The 26,750-nt window shown below is 41.5% G+C and overlaps 1 protein-coding gene across 1 annotated transcript in view; it reads right to left on the bottom strand.

The window, feature by feature from the left end:
• Positions 1–26,750, bottom strand: part of GPR158 (G protein-coupled receptor 158) — a 394,899-nt gene that overhangs the window by 39,959 nt on the left and 328,190 nt on the right. The window contains exon 7 of the mRNA XM_090047374.1: positions 15,821–16,059. Within this exon, the coding sequence (XP_089903500.1) occupies positions 15,821–16,059 (239 nt within the window). The remainder of the gene's footprint in view (positions 1–15,820; positions 16,060–26,750) is intronic.

Genomic DNA, 26,750 nt, shown 5'->3' with positions numbered 1-26,750 from the left:
CTCCTTCGACTTTTCGCATATCAACTACTAAACTAGCTCAAGCTGGAATTTAACTGCATAGCCTAAAGGAATGAACTCTTGATGAACTCTTGTAGTACTGAGCATGCTTAATTAGCTGTTACATATTTACCTCTCTGCCCCCCCACTCAAATAACTAATTATACTATACATGCAATGTATGTAATGATGTAATTACATGTATGTTTATATGATACGGGAGTAAGTTGCAGGAACTTCTGTATCTACGCACGCGTCAAGGAAGCTTGAGAGAGATAAAAGCCGCTTGCAGACACAATTAGGGGTCGGTGCCTGATTTGAGCACATAGCTCCGGTCCGACCTTGCTTGCAAGCAAATAAATCCTTTGTGCCGACTAATGTCTGTGTGTCTGCGATCTCTGCGTGCCTCCAGGGAACGAACCGCAGCTTGTGCAACAGAGACACAGCTGCACAAGCACCCATGTCATGAGTTTCGCCTGTTAGCAGCCAGAGGTGCAGGGCCGCAAAACCCCCCCTGCACCTATCTCCTTGACATCTGGCAGGCTTTGTGGATACAGCAGGGCCTAGCAGCCAGGCCTGCAGTAGTTTTCACCCCCCCAAGCCCCAAGACAGACACAGTTGCACAAGCACCCATGTCACAAGTCTTGCCTGTTGGCAGCCAGAGGTGCAGGGCCCCAGAACCCAGACTCCCCCTGTACCTATCTCTTGGACAGCTGGAAGGCTTTGTGGCTGCAGCAGGGCCTAGCAGGCCTGCAGTTTTCACCCCCCTGTGCCTTACACACAGTGTCACCTATGTCACGAGTTTTGCGTGTCAGCAACTCAAGGTGCAGTTTCCCAGAAACTCCTACACCTATCTCCTTGAAACATGGCAGGTTTCATACCCTCAGCAGAGGCTACCATCCCTGCAAGTTTCACCTGAATCAGCCAAAGGACGACAAAATAATAGATATTTCATTGATTCCCCATTATACACTGTGGACAAATCTCTGAATTGCTCCAAATTGGCTCTGAATCAAATTGGAATAGCAATTCGAATCTCCGAATTGAATCAGTGGCATCCAAGTTGGCCGTATCCGAATCAAATAGTTCCCCATTCACACAGGCCTAATTTTTACATCTCTGTTATTTTAATTGAATGTACAGATATAATAAATAATTGAGCATATTTTACATTTAGGATATGAAGCATAGTTTTAGGGTGCTTAAATTAATTCAACAGGGGACTGTTCAACAGTTCCATTCCTGCCTTAATTACCATAAGTGATCACAAAAACCACAGTTACATCACAAGCTGAGTTTAACAGTATAGACCAACTACTATGTCAACTAGTTTACAATTTACAAAATCTGAAATAAGGATTTATACCATATTTACTCGAAAATAAGATTAGCTTTTCTTGCCCCAATCAATGTGGGGCAGAAAGCCCCTCATCTTACATTTGCATGCAAGGAAACTGCATTAGAAAGGAAACCACATTAAATACATTGCTCATCTTTGAACTGCTGCTAAAAGCAGCACAGGCTTAGCAATGAAAACCAAGTATAAAGTTGATTAAAATCAGACAACACTGGGCATGACTATAAAGTACATTGCTTATATGGGGCAGACACGTTGATAGGAACTGTTTTGTGTGTGGTCCTTAAAGAAACAAAACCTCCCCAAACCCCTTCCTCCCCCTTACCAAAATGGGTGGGTGTTTCCTCCACAAGGAACTGGAACTGGGCCTGGAAGTACTGGAATACCAGACCAGCACCAGGAGGGCCAAAGCCAGCCCTGACACCCTCCCCTTGGTGCCAGAAATGCTGCTACATTTGATCTAAGCCAAAAAGGTTGAGATGCTAATAGGAACCTAGCACAAGAACAGGTTTGTGTAATCCATCTGAATACTATATATAGCACTGCCCACTAAGCACAGTCCCCCTCAGTTTGAACTCTGTTTTAAATCACAGTGAGCCTCTACAGTGCAAACATTTGACTTCCTCTTCTCTCCCGCAGCCTAGCTGTGCCTTTCCTTCCCATTTCCAATTATTCCTTTTCTTTCACCAGACTTAAATGTCTGGCAAACTAATTAAAGGACTAGTCAGACACCTATCTCCAGACACTTATCTCAGACACGTTGCTGAAACTAAGACATTATTTGTAGAGTAATATCACCGACATACTACAGGAGACTTTTGGCAGCTGTAGCAATAATACTGTAAGTACATTACTGTAACTTAAAAATAATAAAAAGGTGAAACTCTAATGGAAGCAGTGAGATATATTTTTACTTTTTAAATACTACAGAAACTGGAGGACAAAAGTAAAATTACCCAAGTGGAAAAAAAGACAAATGATACAGGTTTCATTTTATTAGCCATAATATTAAAAAGCTGGCTATAATCTTAATTGAATCATTCCCTGGCTTTGAAATGATTAAATAACAAAAATAAAGAATAAAAATAAAAGGCATGATCTATGAAGGGAAAATTATTTCCTGCAGAACAAGAAAGAAAAGTTTACTACCCCTTTGCCCCTGTGCATATTATGACATTTTAAAAATAGCTGTGGGGGCAAGAAAAGTTTTACTCCAGTCACTCACTTTTCTAGAAAGAGTTATGGGAGGGAAGCTACTATTGTTGCTGCATAAGAAGTAGCCTGTTACGTTTTTTAAGGACACACACCCCTCATTCACATAAGTCCTAGCTGCTGTTAATGACTGCTTATCCCTAAATGGAGTGCTTTTTCTGGATAAGTCTTTCCTCTGCTTTAAAGGATCATACATGTTGAGACTGGCATTCATCACAAATGGAGAGGTCTGCCGCAATTAGTGGGAAGGCAAGATGACTGCTATAGTTGTAGTACAAGAGTACTGCAACTTAGCAGCTTTCTTCTCATCTTTGTTTTAAGATTTCTGTGAAATATAACCCATGGAGAGACTAATGAACAATCAGCTTCCTGATCATCCAAAGTAAAATCTACAGAAAATGAGACTGTACTTTCCAATATGAAAGACGTGTTCCTGGACAATGTAAGCTACTGTTTTGTGGCCTGATCGTGGAAACCTCTCCTTATATTGAGCGTTATTTATTCACTGGAGGCTACTGGCATGAGTACAATTAAAGGATGCAGAAAGAGGCCCTTAAAGAACAAATAAAAAAAGTAGGTTTTGCAGAAGAAATGGGCTGTCAGCCACATGTCAATCACACAGAAAAGAAAACGTTAACTTTTTAAGTACAAGACAAGGATCCTCATAAAGTTTACAGAAGCACAGTATAACTGTCGAACGAGTAGGCAGTCAGGCTAGATGCGAGAAGAACTGTATTGAGACTAATGAGAGAGAGAATTAAGTGCTACTCTGAAGGGATATGTGGGTGTATGTATAAATGGGAGGTAAGAAAGGAAAATATAGTGTAACTTAAATATCCAATAAAAAGTAATGGATTTTTTTTTAATGTTCTCTCCCACTGTTCATTATTCATATCTGTACAACATTTTATCCAGTCTTGGTGTTACCCAATTAACCTGTTTATTTTTATCTTCCAATCCTTGGGAACAGTAGCTGTTTCTAATGATATTTTATATCACACTGTCTCAAAGTCATCTACATCATGATTTTGGTCTTTAGGAACACTTGGATTGAGCTAGTTCGTGCCAGATGTAACTACTCTGTAACTTCAACTACACTATATGCAAATCTGGCCAGTTTTTCTATTAACAAGGAATCTGTAAATGTCCTTTATGGTGCTTTGCATGTGTTGCTGAGAAAGGACCATATAAAGTTTAAAACATTTGGACAATGAAAAATAAGCTGAATATGAGCCAGCAGTGTGCCCCCATTGCCAAGAAGCCTAACAGCATACTGGGCTGCATTACTAGGAGTGCTGCCAGTAGATCAGGGGAAGCAATTATTCCACTCTATACTACACTGGTAAGGCCACATCTGGAGTACTGTGTTCAGTTTTGGGCCCCTCACTACATAAAGGATGTGGATAAGTTGGAGAGCATCCAGCAAAGAACAATGAAAATGGTTTGGGGGCTTGGGCGCATGACTTCTGAGGAGAGGCTGAGGGTACTGGGTTTATTCAGTCTGCAGAAGAGAAGACTGAGGGGGGTTCCAAGGAGGATAGAGCTGGACTGTTCTCAGTGGTGACAGATGGCAGAACAAGGAGCAATGGTCTCAAGTTGCAGCAAGGAAGGTTTAAATTGGATATTAGGAAAAACTTTTTTACTAGAACTGTAGTGAAACACTGGAACAGGTTACCTAGAGCAGAGGTTCCCAACTACTGGACCGCAGCCTGATACTGGGCTGCGAAGGGTTGGCTGCCAGGTTGTGGCATGAAGGCCCCGTACAGACCCCTGTCTGACTGCCCAGGCAAGTGGCTTCCGCCACTGGCAGTCACATGTGGGGTTAGAGCTGGGCAGCCTTGGGAGGGAGGTAACTAGCTCCATGCACCCCATCCTGCTCACTATGTCTAGGTCCACAGAAGAAAAAAGGCTGGGAACCACTGACTTAGAGCAGTGGTGTAATCTCTATCCCTGGTGTTTTTTAAGGCCCAGCTTGACAATGCCCTGGCTGTAATCATCTGGTTAGGGATGGTCCTGCTTTGAGCAGGGGGTTTGACTAGATTGCCTCCTGAGGTCTCTTCCAACCCTCATTTTCTATGACTCTATGTGGTGTGCACCTGCTCTATTCAATGGGTACATCCCCACCTGGTGTAATCAGACTCTTATGGCTCCTTTACTTAAGTTGGATTGCCAGAAAATCTGCCCAACCAGTACGTTTGATGTTTCTTGCCTGACAGGGAGCTGTCTATTGGAGTTAATTATTGTATTCTTTTAAAGCTTAATTACCTTTACTTGCATTAACATGTTAATAACCTTCCCTCTTATTTTACCATTTGTAGGGAAAAAAGTTTCAACATTTACATTGACTTCTATATTCATTTAATTTATCTACAGTTCAGATCTGCTTTCCATTATTTATGAGTAAATCTTTGTTCCATTCATGAAAAAGCATGGAGATGAGAAAAAGGAATGCTAAAATGCTTGGCAGCCTAACTTAAGTAAAGGAGCCATAAGAGTCGGATGGTTTTAGGGTATAGATGTTGCAATTCATTTTCTGAGGGGTGTAGATGTTGCAATGATTTTATTATGAGAAGGATTAGAAGCAGTACATAAAGGGCAGGGGCGGGGGGAAGGATGTAACAGCTAGTCAGTTACGTGAGGCATATATAGCCTTAAACAATTTTGGATCCAACATAATGGATCCTGGGTCATTAGGTTAAGTAGTATAACTACTGCATGCTGCCACCTTTACCTGTGGCAATAGGGCAGTATTGGTTTCTGTTGTTCCCATGACACCAGACTACCTTTTGATTTTTTCTGAAGCCAGTATGCACATGTGTTTGGAAAAAAAAGATAAGTCATCCCTTTATAGTGTCTTATATTACCACCCTAAATAATGCAGCAGCATTAAAGATAATGAGTATCTTTCAAATATAATGGGCACATGAAAATGTTTAAATTAAATGTCTTTAAAGCAGAGATGAAGCTAATTTTTTTGAACCATAAGTACATTTTCTATATGATTATGAGTAGGCTAGTTAGTAGGAGAGGCTTCAGAGCAGGCTTTTTTTAAAAGATAGCCTGGACCCTCAATAGTTGGCCACTACTCCTAAATATTCCTACCAGTAACCTCTATTCTTTCTCTATTAGACCCTCCAAGTAACTTGTGAGTCTTTTAGGAGGTTCTACCAGCCAGGTATGAGCTAGTAACTCTAAGTTATAGTGTTTGTTGTCTACTTCAGCCCAATCCTCTGACATCTGAAGTTAAGAAAAGATATTTCTTTTTTCAGTGGTTTTATCTGTGATGGTTTATTTCAGTCACCATTAGCCCTTGGTGTCTTCCCCAAAAGCTTTCAAAAAAGACAGCGCGTACACTCATGAGAGTGTACAAGAGTGCAGCAAAATGTTTAGGAGTTCAAAGCCATTGCTGGTGGCCATGACCTGTCTATTTGTGTCCTTCAACACCAACTCACCAGGGACAGATTAAGTTCCAAGCATTCTTTGCTGATTCTGCTGATCCCTGCATTTTGGATCATTGCATAGAACTGTGGAGGAAGGCAGGGGAAAAGAAAGGCAAGAAAGTCAGGATGATCAACTCCCTCACTTTCTGGAGCAAGAAGAAAATATGGCTCCTCCCCCCATTTAAAGTGCTAGTCCATCTTTGGTTAGACAAGGAGAATGTTTGTAGATGAGAAAAGAAATAAGAAGCATATGACTGCTGGCGAGACAATATATGATGTGGAGCAATGAGCACTCTGCGAGAGTGCTGAATACAGTAGACACCTGTCCTATGTACCTGAATTCTGTCCCTATCTGGGCTACAGAGTTTCCATATGATGCTAGGCAAATCATCACTTAAGACAAACTTTTCACAGATTGTCACTAATTATGCATTTATCAGTTGCTGGCTGTCCAGTAAGAGGTCCTTGGTTTGTATTGGTATTCACATCTACATGTTTCATAGATTTCATAGACATTAGGGTTGGAAGGGACCTCGGAAGATCATCGAGTCCAGCCCCCTGCCCAAAGGGCAGGAAGTCAGCTGGGGTCATAGGATCCCAGCAAGATAAGCATCCAATTTACTCTTGAAGGTGTTCAATGTAGGTGCTTGAACCACCTCCGATGGCAGGCTGTTCCAGACCTTGGGGGCTCGGACAGTAAAAAAATTCTTCCTTATGTCCAGCCTGAAACAGTCTTGTAGTAGTTTATGACCGTTCGACCTATGTTAAGTTAACAGGATCTCATAATACTACATAATGCAAAACACTGAAAAATTAATGCTCAAAATACTCACCCCAAAGTTAGTGCACCCACTAATGTTGAACTCCATATGTTTCAATCCCCCATTTATAAAATGGGGACAACCCTAGTTCCCTGACTTCACAGCATGCTGAAAATAAAATTCATTTAGATTTGTGAAGCCCTGAAATACTATCCCACGAGTTTTCTTTTTTCCCTGACTCAGTAAGGGAAGTGACAAGCTATTTCAGGTCTCCTTGCTTTATCCTTCTCCTCTATAGCTTCCTCATGAGCAGGTGCTCCTGTCCTCCTGGGAAAAGCCTTCAGGTGGAACTAGCTCTGTGCTGGAGCATGACTGAGGACAGCTCCCTTGGGTCATGCTCCACATTCATATGCATGCTTTCATGCTGGTGCTTACAATGGCCTTCTAAACACCTCCTCAAACATTTATCTGCACACCAAAAATAAACAGACAAAAAATAAAGCAAAGCACAACATTAAAAGCATATAGGTAAGAATGCAACAACTCATCGGGCTGTTGCTATGTAATTTTTAAAAATAGCAAATTTAAGAAAATGGTGTCCTTTATAAGTTTAAAGAATCTAATATCGCACAGTGGCGATTTGTTTGTAACATACCATACTACAATGTGTACCTAGCACCTGTTCCCCAGGGTGACCTGCCATAGACTTATTGGGCTGCAAGAGAAGAACTCTTTCACTTACACCTAGTTCATCTTTTCTTCCGACTATTGACATTGGTGACAGAATACAACACAGCCTGACCATAGTTGTCATTTTATATCTGCATTTTATTTGCTCTATTAATTGTCTTTCTTTCATGCTCTGTTTACTTAAATTAATTTATCTATAAATCTGGCAAGCTGGCTGTGTTCTGTCCTAAATGGACTGTGTTCAGACTGACTACTGAGACATAAGTGAATACAATTTTAAAATAAAGAAAAAAAAATCCCAACAACCAAACCCCCACATCCTAGATTGTTGTTCTCCTTGCCAAAACAGTCTTTCTGCTTTGTTGCACTCCATCTCCCACCTGGAGCACTACCGTATTTCACATTAGAATTTTCTTTTCATTGACTGAAAGGATTTTTGCATATTTCAAAGAACTATAATCCTCTTACTTGTCTTCCGATTACCTAGTTCATTCTAAATTCCCCAGGCTTTATCTACCTTTCTTAACCAAGCTACAGTTATCTCTGTATCATTTTAATACACTAATTAATAATACACTGATATATGGGGCAAGCACTGGTTTTAAAGGGCTAGCTCCTGCCATTCTTATTCAGGCACAACACCCATTGACTTCTGATGGAAATAACATGCTGTGGGTGTGGGAGCAGGGGTGGGCATAGGTGAGAGAAAGAGAGTATATGCAATATACTGTATATACTTGAATATAAGACAAGGTTTTTTCCCTCCAATCACCATGGGAAAAAAAGCCTCTCCTCTTATAATCATGTATAAGGAAATATATCCTTAAACTGCTGCAAAAAGCAGTATGTTCGCACTAATGGAAACCAACTATGAAGTTGATTAAATGCAGTCAACACTGAGAATGACTATAAAACACATGGACCATATTAGGAACCTTTGTGTGCATGTGTGGCACCAGGCCTGGAGGTACTGCAATACTAGGCCAGCAGTCAGAGAGGCTGGATCAAGCTCCGACACCCTCCCCAGGTGCCAAAAATGCTGGTTGGAAACTTTTTTTTGTGTATGCGTGTGTGGTCTTTAAAAAAATGGGCAGATGTTCTCTCTGCAGGGAACTGGCACCAGGCCTAGAGGTACTGCAATATCAGGCTGGTACCAGGAGGGCCAAAGCCAGCCCTGACACCCCACCTTCATGCCAACAATGCTGCATTTAATCTTAGCCAAAGAGACCAAGATGCTGATGGGAATCTACTGCATTTGTTTTTGCAAAAATATCTATTTATATTATATCTATATATCACTTGACTAACAACCTCTCAAGTGATCGCTGTGGTTCGCTTGGCAGATCAAAACATACTTTGATTGTTAAACTATTGTAGTCCCATTACACAGTTTGCACTGCACACCTATCACCATTCCAGTACTATCACTCATTGTTCACTCTCGCACAGCCTGGCAGTTGTCACCAGGACGAAAGTCCACAGGTGATATGCTGTCTCTTGCCCTTACTGCCTCCCATATCTTGTGGTGATTCACCATGGTTGCTATGGTAGTGTTGTGCAGCTTGTATTTCTCCTCTACCATAGCCCACAGGCTCCCATTGGTCACTGTATACACATGCCACTGTTGCAGCAGCTGCCCTGCAAAATACTTTTCCCCTCCCACTGGGTACCCCTAGCAACTGTGTGAAAACAGAGCCCTGGGACCATTACACCACCACTACAGAGAAGAATCCTAAAAAGACTCTGGACAAAATAATAGAGAAGTAGGGTTGGATGGAACCTTGAGGTCATTCTAGTCCAATGCCCTGCCTGAGGCAGGATCATCCTTATCCAAACAACCCCATACAAATCCATTGCCTAACTTCTTACCAAAGCCACAGTCAACCTTGACACAACACAGTAAAGCCCAGAAGCAGAGAAATGCCTATGTTCTGCTATGGATATAGCTATGCCTAGATCATCCTTGACCAGTGGCTGTCCAAACCCTTGAACACCTTGAATGATGAAGAGTCCATGCCTTAGGCAGTCTATTCCACTAACTCACTGTTTTAACAGTGAAGAAGTGTTTCCTGATATTCGTTTGAAATCTGTTTTGCAGTAACTTCAAGCCATTGGTCCATGTCTTATTCTCCCCAGGAAGAGAAAAAAGTTGATTTCCATCTTCTTCATGGCAGCCCTTCAGGAATTTGAAGACTGCTATCATGTCTTCTCTTAAGCACCTTTTCCACAAGCTGAACATGCCTATCTCCTTCAAACTCTCCACATATGACTTGCCATTCAAGCCCTTTACTTGGAAGTAAAACTGCATACAATACTCTAGATGAAGCCTAACCAGTGCCAAATAGAGAAATGCTATCACCCAAAGGCCAGTGACATAAAAAAATGCTTAGCAAAGGGGTGCTCAACCTTTTGGCCTTGTGGGTCAGATGAGTAGTGCAAGGTTTGGGACCAACGTGTTGGGACTGGGCCCTGGGGACCCAGCACCAACCCTATGTACTGAGATTGTGTCCTAGGAGCCTGGAACCTCCCCTGCCCCACACACACACACTGGGATGGGGCCCTGGCTCCCTGATACCACCCTCATCCAGTCCCTCATGCTAGGATTGGGTGCCTGATCCAGCATGAAGATCCCGAGGCTCCCTATGGGTCTGGAAAGTTAGCAGCTGTTCCCCTGCTGCCAAATTTCTGGATCCATGGGGGGCCCTGCCAGCCAAATGAGCTCACACCATAAGTCAGATCTTGTCCACAATCTGTGGGTTGAGCACCCATGGTTTAGGAGATAAACACTGGAGCAGCACAAAAAGCAAAGGAAAGGGGGAACATTCAGAGGGACAGAAAAAGGGAGGGCAGGAAGGGTGACCGTCCCTAGCTGCCATTTGTTTGGAAACCACTAAGCACCAACTAGGGCAGGGGTAGGCAATGGTTTTTGGCTGGAGCACCAAAAAACCCACAATGTCTACTTTGGAAGGTGCTGGAGTGCCAACATACCGGAGCCCGGAGCAGCAGTTTGCAGCCTCCTGGCTGCAGCCGGCCCACAGAGCCCGGTCTGCCTGCAGCAGGGCTGGCAGCCTCCCAGCCACCTGCTGGAAGCATCCTGGGCTCTGTGGCTGGCAGCAGCTGCTTAGAGCCCAGGATGGCAGTGGTATGCTGAGCAAAATAGCCTTGTGTGCCATGCTCAGCATGCGTGCTGGCGATTGCTAACCCCTAAACTAGGGGACAAGTTAATTTTAACCTGTCAATGTAAAATTGTCCAAGTTGGCTATCTGTGTCTGGGTAAACCTTTTTCAAATGTTTCTGCTGAAGCATTCAACTATATTTGATAGTATTAAGGAAAAATGCATTGTTCTTCCCATGTCAAAAAGTCTTATAACTGCTTGGGTGAAAGAAGTTCTAACATACGCACGCCGAAGCATAGATTTGAAATTCTGACCAACACATAATCAAAAGAGCCTTGCCACAGTTTGCATTGACATTCTCCAAAGATTTCATATGCACTGAACATGCTCCAGGCCAGAACTTTTCATACAGTTGCTCTTCTTAGCTATGGAAGAATTATGTTGTCAAATGTTTTTTCTTCAAAACATTTAGGGCCAGATCCTATTTCACTTTATCTGCCCACATAGCAGTTACCCAGCTGGGTAAGTGCCATTTTTGGCACAGTTTGAGATTTAATTCTGGGTGCAGCATGAATGCAGAATTATCCACTTGCCAACTAAGCAGGCAGAAAGAGTGCTGTGCACTTGCCCTGTATGGTAAATCAGTAGGGGATGCTCTTGTGCTAAGACATCCACCTCACTGCGCCTTGACCATCTACCAAGCTCTGAATGCCTCTCCTGGGGTGCCTCATGTCTGGCCACCCCCCTTCCTGGAGCACACCCACAAGCTCGGGGTAATCATTGCCACCACCCAGGGGTCTGTATCCAGGTCCTGCCCCCCCAGGAGACACAGGCCTTGTAGACCTTGAGGGTGCTTGACCCACTGCAAGACCTTGGGGTGCTTCTTTTAGCCTGAAGCACAAAAAGTAGCCTCGCTTAGTCAGTCAAACCAAGGGGACACAAAGGCATACTCGGCCCCTCTCCCCACAAGTTCACCATACTTGTAATAGTGGAAAGCTTTATTGGTTAAAGAGGGGAGTCTTGGGGAAGGGTACAGGATAGGGAAGTATCACACAATAATGTTAGAGCAAACAGTGGGGCTAGGTAGCCTTTCGCCATGCTTCTGCATCACAGTAAGCAGGGATGACTGGTGCCTCCTGTGTTTGAGGGGGCAAAATTTGTAGGCAGGCCTGGGGGCGGGCCAAAAGTGCCATATGACCAGAGGCAACTGGCCCGGCAAACTGCAGACCATTGCATGGAGCCCTGCAGCTGGAATTTCCAGCCTGAACACAGATAAAACTAGCTCCACCCCCCAGGCAAGAGGGTGAGCCCAAACTTCAACCATGGCTGCCACAGGCCTAGTAAACCCTAAAACTGTAGTTTGACAAAAACCTATGACACAAGTGTTAGGTACAAGGAGAAGAAACTTCTCATGTTTTAGATCAATAGCCTAGTTGGGGCACTTACACAGGAAATGGGAAACCCAGGATGGCTGCTCCACTGGATGCGAAGGGATCTTGAGTTCTAGTCTGAGCCATTGCTTCCAATGAGGCAGAAACTTTGATTTGTGCATATGAAGTCTTCCTTGTAGTTTTAACTGGGAAAAGTATCATTCATTTGAAGCAGACCTCAGGGGCAGCCAAGAGAAGGAGAATTATAGAACCAGGAAAAAGAGAACACAATAGAGAGTTTATAGCTCAGTGAAATGAATGGGAAGAAAGGGTTCCTCTGGATTAGTGCTTGGACCATTTCCCCTAATGGGGCAGAAACTTCCCAAGTGCTATCGATCCATTTCATCCAGTGAAAAGTAAATGAAAGGTACAGTGGCTCAGCCTCATTCTGGGTATTGGATGAACTGTGGTCTGTGGGTGAATCAGGATTGTATAACAAAAGGAGCTGTTATATTTAAGGCCACTACATCATTTGTTGCAGAAGTTGAAAGAGAAGTAGTTAATTAGAAAGTGAATTGCAAGAAAAAGGATGGTCTCATGAGCAGAGAAAGGTAGTCAGTCGTGTTAGTCTAATATCAGGCAGAAGGCAGGGTAGACACGATAACCGTGACATGAAGCTGCAACAGCATCTTATGAAGTAAACCTGAGGCTTACAAAAGCTTATGCTATCGATCTCTGATTACTTAGTTTAGAAGGTGCAAATCTATCCTGCCTTCTGCCTCATGGTTGATGCCACCCTAGAAAACTGGATTTTCTCTCTGCTTTTTCATAGATCACTTAAATCACATTTATCTCTGGTGGTTATGATCAGTGTTTCCCTTATTTTCTGAGTAGTCTGCATGGGTCATCTTGGGCCAGATTTACAGAAGTGTTGAGGACTGAAAACTATAGTTTATTTGGAGCCAAACTGTAACCACAAAGAAGTCCATCATGAACCTACCATACTTTCAGGTGTTTGTAAAATGTTCTCCCTCTTTTCTTGAGTTTTTTTTTACTGATATGGTATGTATATCAGTAACTCCTATGTCTAGGTAATGTCAAGCTGTTTTCAGCCTTATCATGCTTATGTTTATATGAATCTTGGTATTTGATATAAATGGACTTGTATAAGTACATTGTATAATAGGGTCAGGATTGAATAATAGGATAATGATTTTCAGGTGTCACTCCCTAAACAATGAGTTTCAAACCTGGGAGAAGACCAAAGCCTAAATAGCTAGGAGGGTAATCACCTAAAGTTAGCATCTGACAGGGTTATAATCATAATTAGATAAGGAAAGACTTCTGCTCTGGTAAACAAATGCACCCTTGGAGGGGCAGGAACTTATATGCATAGTTTGGGCTCCACAGCAATCCAATGGATGATGCATACAAATGGACAGATAAGAACCCATACTTCAGCTTTGCCCTGGGAGCAAGTCTTGGTCTCTCATTTGTTCCTGGGCATAGAGAATGACTTCAGGCCCTTAGCCAGTGGGCTGAATGAAATAGGCCAATAGGCCCTGACAGAAAGGTCAGAGGAAGTAGGTACTTTCTAACCTATTAATCTGATTAGAAACTGTATTCTTAGGTTTATGATGCAGTTGGTGACAAGTTCTTATAGACCTCTTGCCAAGATACATTCAGTTGCTAGGAATTTCTCCTGAAATGTACCACTACACTTTGATCTCTAATTCCCTGAGAGCCCTTAGTTTCTACCTGCTTTATCCTAGGAATCTAATCTGCCATTGCAGGAACAGAGACAGGATGTGCTCGGGGTAGGAAGTCTAATGGTCCTGGATGACTCTCTCTCAAGCCCTTGGATCTTTCTCTAAAAAAAGAAATCTCACAAATTACAGTGGGGCCACCACATATGTTGGCATGGTAAGCGTCACAACCTGTGACACTGAAGAGAACAAAGGGGAAACAGAATCTAAGCTACACATAAACCAGTCATGGACACTCACCACTATCCAAGCTCATGGAAGATTAAGTTACACAATAATTTAAACAGAATTTGATTCACTGAATTTTAATTTTTCTTATCAGTGTATCTCCGAGTGCAGGCATGGAGTCAGGAATTGTGATGTGTAGCATTGGTCTACATATACATTACATATTGTTAAATGTAATGGAAACTTAAATGTAAAACATTTACTGTACCTAAAGGGTTAGGATGGAAAGCTTAAATAGCATTATTGTGGAAGGTACTCTATAAGCCCTATTTCTATAATTTGCAAGGAAAAAAGCTTCAACTCATTATGTTTTTACAGAAGAACCTGGTTAATTCTCCCTTTGCTAATCTGCAACCTTGACAGTTCTCCTTCCACTTTTTGACAAAGCTTTGGCACTGGAGTGCAAGAGTGAGGTGTCATATTACTAGGATTTTATTTTATGAAGGCTACTACAGAACCCTCACTGGCATTCTGTGAAACATTCCACTCAATTTACATGGAAGCGAGATTTTTTTTATAATAGAATATGCTGTTTTCATGTGTTATGACTTGTAATCAAATATCTTCAATTATGTGTTTAGTTACAAAATGAAATAACGAGTAGTCAATGATACAACTGAGTGCAGTACTACACTATGTATTATATGTTCTGCCAGTGAGAGAGGAAATCTCCTGGTTTTAAAAACACATCCAACTTCATATCATCACTGACAACAAAAATCCGTAATATATTCATTCTGCTACTTGTGATCCTGATTCACAGCTTATTGATCAGATCTATATAAACATTTCTGCACATACATGGTGGCTTGAGTAGGAAAGCAAAATTATAAGACATAGGACACTTCCACTGTCTGGTTTTCATTCAGGCTTGCTGAAGCTTGGAAACAGGTACAAGAGGAATGGTTGACTCCTCCTGAACTACTCTACCTTTACTCTGGACTACCTTCCTCTGTGTTTCTATGGCACCAAGCTTAAGCTCGCTTAAAGAAGCCACTCCTATTGCCAACAGCCTGCTTCAATCCACCTCTTCACTACTCCTGTGGAGCAACAAAAAGCACCTCTTCCTTGCCACTCAGTTGCAGAACTTTACTGATAGAGGACTGACATGGAAAAGGGGGAAGAGTAAAGAGGTAGAGAGCTAGGATACCCATTAGAGCAAGTATAGATTTCTGCCCTCCAAATGTTGCAGAATTTGAATGATAAAACAGGTGTGAAAATATTAAGGGTTTCTAGACATTGGTAGGTAGCCCTATGTATTGCTATCCAAGACCTGGGTACTCTGTACCTAGTGCCCATTATAACAACACAATGAAATTGTGATACCTTTTCCTTTCCACAAGTGCAATAAAACCAGATGAGTTGTCATTTCCTCAATAGTCTGTCCCAAACATTATCACATTCCTAATAAATAAATAAAGCAACAGTTTTGACATATATCACTTGGATAAACATTTTTCTATGAGTGTGAAATTGCAATCCACTGGATTTAGGGGCAAACAAGTCTGATCTCTCCAGTTCTGGTGGAGTAGGAGCGGGGAAAAATCCCCAGACACCCACATATTTTCTCAAATTACCAGCCATATTTTTAGAAGTGCAAGATAGATGCACTCTTTCTTCTGCTGAAGCTCGGATTTTCTAGAGCACCCAATCATGTAAGTGTTTTAGTCAAGGTCACAAACCTTTGAAATAGACATAATACTCAATATTCCTAACTGCAATTTATCTTTCTCTTCATTTAAAATCATGTGAGTCAACATTTTATTCCTCTAGCTGCTTTTCAGGGGATGTAATAAGGTCCAATTATGCTTTTAACGGGTTTTTTTCCAATTAAATAAGTTTAATTTGAAAAAATTAAAGGATAAACCAGAAAGCCAACATACCAACAGCCATCATGTAATCCCAGCGGTCCATGAGGCACATATTGAAGATGAGATGGTCCGATGTTTGCCCCTGGCCAATGAGTGAAATATTTCTCTCCAAGTTTTGACTGACTGCAGAAGTCCAGCCAATCAAGAACCAAAAGACTACCAGGAGAATTACAGCCAGCATCCTCATCACTCGACCACCTGTCATGTATGGAATGCGTTGACAAGTTCGGGACAGGAATACCTTCAAAACCCTGAAACAAAAAATAAAATAAAACAAAATATAGGATCCAGGACTTAAAAGTGAACACTAATTCTCTCACAGGGAAATCTGAGTCTCATTTTATTTCACTACATGAATATAGAAAACCATCAAATGTATTTGTGTTAACAGTATTCAAATTTTGATCTTTTAAATAATTTCATTCTTAAATAAATAAATACATATTACTTTAATATCTATTTCAAATAAATTGGTTACTGACCAGAGACCACCAGGCACTATAGACAACATTATAAAAATATTTGTTATAGACACTCATTTACATGCTATGGTATCAGTTGTTTTGTGTCTTCTGAATTTCAGTGGAAGCTTCCTATTTTTGGAAAGGGGGACATCATTTCCACTAATCAGCAACAATAGATCCAAGATTTTCATTTCCTTTTGATGTTGCTACACAGCTCCTCCCCAACTGTTCCAAGTGCCAGAGTCAAAAATACTTAAATACACTTTTCATTGAGTACATTGCTTCCAAGAATATCCCAGTCCCTGTGGAAGTAATCATGGTGGGGTTTGCTAAAGGAAGTGCCCAATTAAAAAGTGGCATATTTGGAGATCTAATGTTAAAGCCGTGTATTTTTCTCACACGGGGATATCTATGCTGAACTACAGGAGCACAACTAACATTACACAAGCCAGCCCTATAAAAATAAGTCACTATGTAGAGCAGTGGTTTTCAACCTTTTTAGATACAAGGCACCCTTTGTTAGGCTCAAGACACCCCTCAGAAAATGCTAGCTCATACTTTTTCCATAATCAAAAATGGGTGAAAACTAACTCAGAAAGTCCACAACAGGTCAGAATTGTTTAGAAATCACTGAGTTTATTTTGTGAACTGCGTTTATACACCCAACAGTGGAAACATTGTGTGGCATCCCACCTTGAAAGGACCTCAAGTCACCCGATGGTGCTGTGGCACTCTGGTTCAAAATCACAGGTATACAGTGCAGCATACAGTAATAACAGGTAGCACCAATTATGCAACACACAGTTTCTGATTGCTCGTACATAATATTAGAAGAGATTGATTTCCCCTCATCAGTTCTTAAAGAAAAATTCTCCTAATCACTCTTTTACCATCATTACCCTCAGAAGGAACACAGAATGCATGTTTATTCTCTGGAAACTAGTCTTTAGTGCAGTATAAATTAATTCATTATGTAGGGTCATGGTTAACCAACCAGTCAGTCTTGATCAACTGTTCGATCGCGGGGCCTCTGACAGTTGATCTCAGTCTGTCAGAGGCTCCACAATCAGAAGCGGCAGGATGCACGTGGCTGAGCTGAGCCACCAGTCCCGCTGCCCGGGCTGTGCTGAGCAGGGTCAGAGCCCAGGCGGCTTGTTCGGGAGTTTGGGGGGGAGGAGGGGGAAGCAGGGTAGGGGCCAGGAGATGATAGTTCCTGGGCTGCCAAAAAGTGATCTTCACCATAAAAAAGTTGGAGGGCACTGCTGCAGGATCACTTTTGGTTATCTAGCACAATTTTTTTTAAGTCATTTTTTTAAAATAGGAAACTTCAGAAGATAGCAGAGAACAAAGCCATTTAATGACAGTTTATTTTCCAAGACAAATAAATATATGCCTAATTCACTGACATACAAAAGGTGTGGTGCTGCTGTGTGGGGCACATCAACATTTTGGGAAGCTAGGAATGGGATTTGGGGTGTGTTCTGCTATATGCAGACTGTCTAACTCACCACAGGTAAAGCAGAAGAATCACAAAACTTCTTATAGATGCTAATTCAGATTTTCAAAGCTAACTAGCAAATCTGAAAATTAATTGTTAAATGAAATTGTGTTTCTAAAACCACTAATTAGCTCTGAAAGTTTTCTGCATTGTAAATCCAAAAAATCCTTTGTCTTGACTCATATTTTAGTGATCCCTGATCTTACTCAGGCACTTATAGATTAGCATTTACATTTTCAAAGAAGAAGGTAGGTATAACTGGAACTACCTTTCAAACAAAGAATGGAATACTGTTTTTTTAAAGGCAGAAGTACTGGAGCTTTTCCATATCCATAACAGTGAATCATCATTTGACTATAAATACAAACTTCACAGTCTGCATTAAGTAAAGTCAGAGATCAGAGTAAGTTCAATATTACTCAGCTTTTTCCCTCCCAACAGCTATACCATACGGAGCCACAGTTCTTAAGCTTTCCTTGTTTGATAGATGTTCTACAGGTGGTAAGTGTTTTATGTTTGATGCAGGCTCCCGAAGACTTCAGACAGGCTAGATAATTTTTTTCTGCCTTTATTAATCAAACACTCATTTTGCCCCTTCTCAAGAGGAGTAGCAGTACTGTCCTCATTTTTGAGAAGGTACTTGCTGCAATTCCTAAAAATTCAGCATGATTAAAGAATTACTGCCTCGCAAGGTGAATACCACTGAGCTCCTATGAGGGGAAGCAGATACATACTTTTCCTGCAAAACTGCAAGAACATGAAGGTTCTGCAACTATGAGCCAAATTTGAGAAAAAAATATGTTATTGTGAATTAGATGAAGTTTTTAGAATTATGGAAATCTTACCACAAACAATACGAGGAGGACTAGAAAAATGACTAGAAAAAATAGAATTTATTTATTTAGGTACTTTTACAAAGCCAGGTCTTGGAGTTAATACTGAAAGCCAATATGTAAATGTCTTCTGATTGTGATGAATCCAATACAAAGCTGGTAAGTGTTGACTATATATGCTTTTCCAAGTGAATGTTCAAATAATTGATTTTTTTTGTTCAGTTCAGTAATGGACTAAAAGAAAAAGAAAAAAAAAAAAGAACATTCAGACTGAACCAAATTAAAATGTTTGATTTTTTTTCTGACAAAAATAATACTTTGCTCACTATGAAAGGTATCTTTTAACCTGAAATTAAATGTTTTGTTACGTGTACTTCTAAGAAAAATAGAGCTAGATTTCTGTTAGAGGTGTTCTTTTACTCCCAAGCTCAGACAGTGGGGACATACTTCAGGAGGCTGCAGACAGATGTTCAGGTTCTTCTTCTGCCTGTCCTAGCCAGGGGGCCACAGGGTATTCTGAGTGGAGGTTTGTCATGGGATGGGGTCCCCAAGGATGGCTGTGTTACCTCTAGGGCCCCTCAACTGTACCAATTCAGCTCAATGGGCACCCTCTATTCTCACCTACCATGTCTTGATGTGATTATAATAAATAGGGAGGCTGCCTTCAAGTCTAGTTGGACATGGTCCTGATAGAGCCCACTGAACCCCGTGGGTTCCCGGACACCTTGTGGGTCCCATTCCAAATTGGATGTCTTGGGACACCCTCAGCCTTATGGGCTAGATGCGTGGTTCCAAACTGCCCCTTTACCATGCCCCAAGCATTGCAGATGGTATTCCCACAGCATCCCACTGGCGCCTTGATTTCACTCGGCCTTGGATTGTCACTGGGCTCTCTGCAGCCCTGTCTCGCTCCGCGCCCACACTGGCACCAGGGTCTGTTCACCCCCAAACACTGTGCCTTCTCCGGCACCGGGGTCTGTGCACCCTGAATACTGCACCCTCTCTGGCACCGGGGCCCCACTTGTAGTGAGCCCCCAGTGAGGCCTCCTCCTTCCCCAATAACCTCACCCAAACCACTGATCTTATAAGCAGAAATAAAAGATGCAAGCCCCTTGGCTATAATATAACTCAAGCCACACAGGGTGTGCCCTGTCCCTTAACATTACCAGAAGCTGAACTTGCAGTCAGGCCTCTTCCCTTGGCCTCCCCTAGGAGAGCTCCCTCTACCTTGGCTGCTGGCAGAAAACTGCCTTCCTGGTCCCAGTCCTGTTGTTTATATATGTGCCAGGCCCCGCCCCTTCTGGTCAACTGACCACTGGCAGGTGTGGGCCAACTATCTGATTCTGGCTGCCCTGGTAACCTGCAGCTGGGGGCTCCCCACTGACTGCTAGGGCTCTCCCCCTAGCAGTTTCAGCCCTTAAAGGAGCAGGATGCCTTAGCACCCTGCGCAAGGTTCTTAAGTCATTGTCCTGTTGACAATGTTCTACTTTATAATGTTAAACATTTATTGAACCAGAGACTGAAACCCAGCTGTGCCATCTCCCGTGGAAGTGTCCTAACCAGGATAGGTTTCCGTTCATGTGCTCTTTTTCAATAACTAATTAAATATTTTATACAAAATGGGGCAACAACAAATGGAGGGACGTTGTTTACAGCATACTGTAAATATAGGCTACGGAGATTAAGCTGTTTTTTTGCTAGAAAGGTGGGAAGCCTTGGATCAAATCCCTGTCCTGAATTTCAGGGCAGGATGTTCTCAAATCCTTCCAGTCTGAGCTGTTTTCATTTTGAATAAGTGTTTAAACAGTCCTTGAATAAGTGTAGAGAATGGTTTTCTTACCTGACACTCTGCTGGGAGGTGGGACGTGGGGGTTCCATACCTGTTCTGCCCTAGTTTCTGCTGGCTGCCACCTCTGAACAGTATGCTTTCACCACCACCATGTAGGTGTTACCAGTCCTATCATTCATTACTGCCTGCTGGAAGAGCTAGAACTATTGCATAGATTAGGTACAGGGTGAGGATGCAGAGAGGGAAGGGAGACAGGAGGGTAAGGTTCCCTCTGCAGCTCTCTTCCAATGCCCCTCCCCCACACTTTATACAGCACTTGGGACTCATGCCCCACTCACCCACCCCTTCCTTACACTTCTGCCTCCTCCAAGTGAATTTTTAATTATTGATGCAAAGTAGAACTGTGTCAACAGGAAAGACCAAGTAACCTTCCTGCCTTCCCCAGAATGCATGTTAGCTTGGAGGTGAGGACACCCTTCTGGGAGAAATGAGTTGAGATCCCATTGGGTGGAGATCAGAATTGAACTGGGTCTTTCATATTCTGGGTAAGTGCTATGTCCATTCTTTTTTCTTCTGACTGAAACTATTAGCTTCAACTGAAGTTTACAAACAGTTTTAGGGTGATCAAGATCACATTTTCTAGCAAATTTACAATTTTAAAAAATCTCTTACTTCCAGTTATAAATAGTCTAGACAGAGCATTAAGATACTCTGTGTACATGTTATGCTGGAAGAGTAAATAAACAGGGTCCTCAGAGCCCAGGACTGGCTAGAATCCCCTCCCCCACACCTCCCAGCCACACTGAACCTATTCTTTTCACTCCAGCTGATCAAAGACCCATACCAAGGCCTTGCAGCCCTTCAACTCCTCTGCCTTCACCTGCTGCATTTTGCGGCCTCATAGCACTGCTTCTCTGAGTAACAAGGGTTAGGGGTCCTTGTTACACAATGCATTCTTTGTCTCACAGAATTTCTGCTGGGATCCATTCAAGTACTTTTTCTAGACCAACAAAACCATATATAGCATTTTATTCTTTTCTATGTATTTTTCTTGTAAGAATCTTTATGTGAATATAGGATCTATTGCACTTTTTCCTTTTCTAGCACAGATGTGACTAACACCAACTCTGGCTTCAAAAAACTTTTAATGTATTTTCAAGAAGTAGCTAAGTAAATTTACTTTCCTGAAGAACAAATAGCAGCGGCACATGGCAAAGGGGACCCATGTGCAGTAGAGGAGGCTGGGGCCAGCACCTGTGCCGGCCTCAGAAGCCTTACCTGGGGTCCTGGGTGTCCCAGGGCAACAGTGGCACCAAGCCAGCTGCTCACAGTCTGAACAGCAGCCAGAGTGTGGCTCTGACTGGCCAGGCTCTGGTTTCTGGTGATACACACTGATGCTACATGTATTGCCCCACTTTTTATAGCAGGATTTTTTTACACTGGGATCTCCCTGTGTCAAACCCCATGCCCACCATACTGTAAGTTAGCAGTGCAGCTCACGAGTACACAGGTGCACATGTACCACATGCGGTTTGTGGTGTCTCAAACAGCTTTGAAGTCCCACGCTCCTTACATTGTGGGGACATGCTCTTTGACTTTAAAGATGGGCGATACTATATTTTGTTACTATTCATCTCAAATCTTTTCTTCTGTACAATTTCCTGAATTAAAGTAGCCACTATTCACTTTCATCTTGTAATATAGAGGCAGGCAACCTTTTCCAGCTGTGGGCCAGAATGACCAACTCTGGGTAAGAGGCAAATGAGAGAGTGGGTGCTAAGACCCAAGTGGCACAAGAAGAGAAACCATAGCTGGTGATCATCTCTGTAGCAGCATGGGGATAGTACCTGCAGCTAAAGTCCTCTGCTACTGAATGGCCTGAAGGCCCCACACCTTCACAGCTGGATCCAAAGGTTACTGACCTCTGTCCTATTCCTTTAAAAACTTCCACTGGAAGGCCTTCTGGCATGGTTGCTTGCCTATTTTTCAAAATACCTTGTGTTCTCCTAATTTGATCTGCTTTACCTGCTGGAATTTCATGTTCGTTTACAGATGGATCTGATAGCCCTATAGGAAATTATTCATTCAGTAAATTCTTAGAAATGTCTTACAGGCACAGAAGATTTGTTTTGGATCAGCTGTTAATCAACCATTCCCAACACTAACAACATTGAGGATGTCATTATCAAAGTCCTTAATTTTCACAAATCCATTTTTAAACATTTTATAAATAATTTTTAACCCTTACTACTGTTCAGTTTCTTGTATCAGTCATTCAGTGCTTTGAAACAGGAGTTGGTGTATATTTTGTGTAAATTAAACAGGATTACACCAAAGAGATACCTGACTTTTGGCATTACCTTCTCATACTAACAAACAACTTGGCAGAAGCCTGAATATTAGCTAACCCACATGAACCAGCAGGGCAGCATTATAAGTAATCCTGGCTTGGCATTAAAATATACAAAATGACCTACCTTAGCAGGGAGGTTTCCCTTCCATTTCCAATGTCTGTGATTATATGATGCTTCTGAATTATCCTGTCAACCAGCCCTGTTGAAGACTGATAATTTTATTCTGATATGAAAGCTATATTTACCCATATATCAAAAGATAAGCAAAGGGTCAAGAATGTACAGGCTGTATTGCCTGACTTTCTTATGCAAGGCAGAATATCCCTGGGATATCCCAGGACAAAGACTGTGTATGGAATTAAAAACTCAGTTTCTCCTATCAGTGTCTTTCTGTTGGAGTCAGTGGACCTAGTACATCAGGTACATCTACAATGCAAAATACAGTGATACCCAAGTTAGCTCTGAACAAACTAGCTCAGGAACTAAAAGCAGTATAGTCACAGTGGCTCAGAGTGCTGTATGTTGCAATTAACCTTGAAAACAAGCAGGGTATATTCAGAGCTAGCTTGGGCACTTCTGTCTGACAGTGGACATCTCTGCATGACACTGCAGTGTTAATATTACTAAATATTTTTTCTTTCTTTTTTTAAAACTTTTTTTAAAGTCTTAACTATCAGAGGAAAGCAAGAAATATAAATCAAAACAATTTAAACCACTAAGCTCTGCTGTCCTTGACATCTTCGCCAATACTTTGCCTTTAACACAACATGAGAGAAAAGAGATACACTTGTCTGGAGAAACGCAGTTCATCTCTCACTATGCACTGTACCTCACATCAGTTTAGTACTAAAAAACCCCAAACTTTTCAAAAGCCTTTTCACATGGTCTACTTCACTAGGAACCATGTATATAATAAAAGCCACAAGAATCAAGAACAGACCAAGATTTTTTATAATATTCAAGTAGTGTGTCTGGCTTCAGCAGAATTGTTGGAACAACAACAGAAGTTGGAATGACAATTAAATCAGCAAAAATTTACATCAACCATTTCAGACAACAACTAACTAAAAACTTAGATGATTTCCCTCATCTCTGCTGCATCTCTCATTTAGACTGTAAGCTCCTTCAGCAAGATGCCAGCATTAAAAAAAAAAAAAGCAATTTGTGTAACCTGAAGAAAATGGTATACTGGAGATGACCACATGCTTCAAAAGAAACAGGCAAAGCCTAGTGGTACATGGAATAGATGCAGGGTATAGAGAATGTAAAAGATAATTGGGTCAATAGTTTAATTTTGTCTGTCCAATTAGTTATACTTTCTTAGTACTATTATGTTGGACTGTAACAGGGTCCCATCCCAGGGGTGGCCCTGATACCCCTGGAGCCTCCTCAAACCTAGTCACCTCTACTTTCCTTTGGCAATCTCCCCTTTAACTCACCTGCCATGCCTTGATGTCATTATGCTTTTAGAAAAATGGAGACTGCCTCAGGGCTCCCCAAGTGAGATCTCACACTCATGAACACAGGTGTCACTGCTCATCACTTTAAGGGCTAATTACATGGCTGCCTCACTCCCTTTTTAGCTGTGTTTTTAACTTTTGTTTCTATAATATTAATATAGCATAACTATATAACATAATAGCTAAATACTTGGGCTAACATCAGCAATGTGTTACTGTAACCAGGTGAGTTCATATCAACGGGTTAAGTGGAAATTTCAAAATGGGACCTAATATTTTTTCTACTAAAATCAGTACCAAAACCTCTCTCTGATTTCAACAGGAGTAGGACTGGGTCCAGTAGAGTTTAATTTAACAACATGGGCATAGTTAATAAAATATTTAGTAAATCTCATCAGTCCATCCACAGTTATGTCTGGAAGAAGCAAACAGATTGCCTATTACCTTAAATTGAATCAATATGGCCTAGACTGTAATGTCTTTCCTTGCTGTATGCATGTTTTATGTTCTCCTTTAATCTGTACTTTCATTCCAGTACAGCCTTAAAGTGTAAAATGGGGCACATGAGAGACTGTTTTTTCCAGTGAATACTGATCAAAACATTTCCTTGTCTGGTATGGGTACTGAAGAGCACTACTGCAGTCTTATGACAGACCAGTTTAGATTTGCTTTTTCCCCATGTGCCTTCCTGTTCCCTGCCGTACTGCTGTGCTGCATGCTTCTGTTCTGGTTGGCTGCTATCCTCCATTTCAGAGGAAACTGTACTGTGTAAGCGCTGGTTTTAAGGAACTTCTTTTTGCTTATTATTATTACTATATTGCCATGATATCCTGTTATGAATGGATAAATCAGAACTCCTCATCTGGATTTATCCATACTGGATTTGGGCCTATGGCATACTGACTACTTGAGGATTGAGGAGCATTAAGGATCAACACTGGACCTGCCCTCACATATACCCAAGTGTCAGTAATGATGTCCGAGTCTGATTATCTACAAAATCCTTGTTTACTCTCCACTAATTATCTCTCCTAATAAACCACTTTTTGTGCTAATACCCTCAGCAATCCCAGTGAGATCAACAAAACTATACAAAGCATCAGTGAATAATTTGGCCCTTTAATGCTAAAGTTATCTATCTGATCACTCTGAGCTCTTACAACCATCATGGAAATTGTTACAGAGGTTTGACAAACTGTTCCCAAAGGATTCCCAGGACCGAGAGTATAGTCTATCCACTTTGTACCTTTGAGGTGAAGTGGCATGGTTACTTTGTCTGCTGCAGTATCTAGAGCTGGCAATAATACAGGCCTGGCTGAAATTCCTAAAATTTTCAAAAACACCCTCTGTCGAGATAGCCTTTCTAGTGTCTCTGACTCATGTCCTTGAGTCACTACTATTAGATCAGTTCACATAACCGTTTAAGTAATTTGTCTGCAGCAGATATGTTTAAACTGATTATTACTTGATTATATACTCTGCTTGCTAAAAATAAATTTGGTGTTTCAGCTCCTTGAACATCTTTTCCCATGAGGAACCCAATCTAGCCCTGCTCTTTTCTTCACTCAAATTTAAGGTGATTTATGGTGGAAACCTTATGCTCCTAAACCCTTAAGGATCTTGCTTCTAGTGCTTCAGTCTGAAGATTATAAATCTTTGGCACTGGCTAAGCTAATTATTTGCTTCTAAAAAACATCAGGTAATGATTATCTATTCATAAATCTAAAGCCCTTCACTTCTTTACCTTTATCCAAGACTTTCAGAATAGCCTGCTCAAAAATCCCCAGGTTACTATTTATCAGGAAGCTTACACTGTGAAAACAGATCTGAGGAATGCTTGCCTTGTAATCCTCTCTCACAATGGCTCAGATACATTTCCAATGCTTTCATTACAAAATAAGGTTCACTTGCAATTTATGGATTTGAACTCTCAACTCCAGAAAAACTGTAGGTTGCCAAAACCCGTGGAACGGATCCCACCAATTTTAGTTTAGTAATAGGGCAGTTGGTCAACAAGTCAATGTCAAAGTACATGCTTTAATTTTTAATGTACTCACACAGTACACGGCAAGCGTGATGTCACAGCTAAATCACAGCTCTGGGGCTGAGTTTCTTTTCCCTCAGTTGCCACTGACTTTCTACAAGACCTGTGGCAAATCATTTAAGCTCCTGTGCCTCAGCTTTCAGCACTTTTAAACATGGATAATAATCACTTCCATAATTTCTACCTTAAATATCTACAAGAAAGGAATTCATAATATGTAACAAACAAGGAAAACTAAGATAATCCGCCTCTGGATTTTCAATTGCATTCTTTCTTATTTGCGTAAATTGCTTTTATGCTTCAATCTAATAAAGTAAGTTATCACACTGAGATCCAATGAGATCACATTGTTTCTCATTTTATAACACAGAATTTTCAACCCAAAATTTGTTTAAAAGTCATAGTTAACAACCCCGAGAACCCCCAAGATGTTTAAATTCCTACATTCTTTCTTTTTTTTTTTTTTTGCCTTCTTAGTTTTGGAGTTTCAGAGTTCATGT

Source organism: Crocodylus siamensis, chromosome 5 (genome assembly GCF_052110815.1).
Source record: "Crocodylus siamensis isolate JL-2025a chromosome 5, ASM5211081v1, whole genome shotgun sequence".
Lineage (NCBI taxonomy): Eukaryota > Metazoa > Chordata > Crocodylia > Crocodylidae > Crocodylus > Crocodylus siamensis.
The sequence above is the reverse complement of the archived record's forward strand: the minus strand, read 5'-3'. Positions and strand labels throughout refer to the sequence as shown.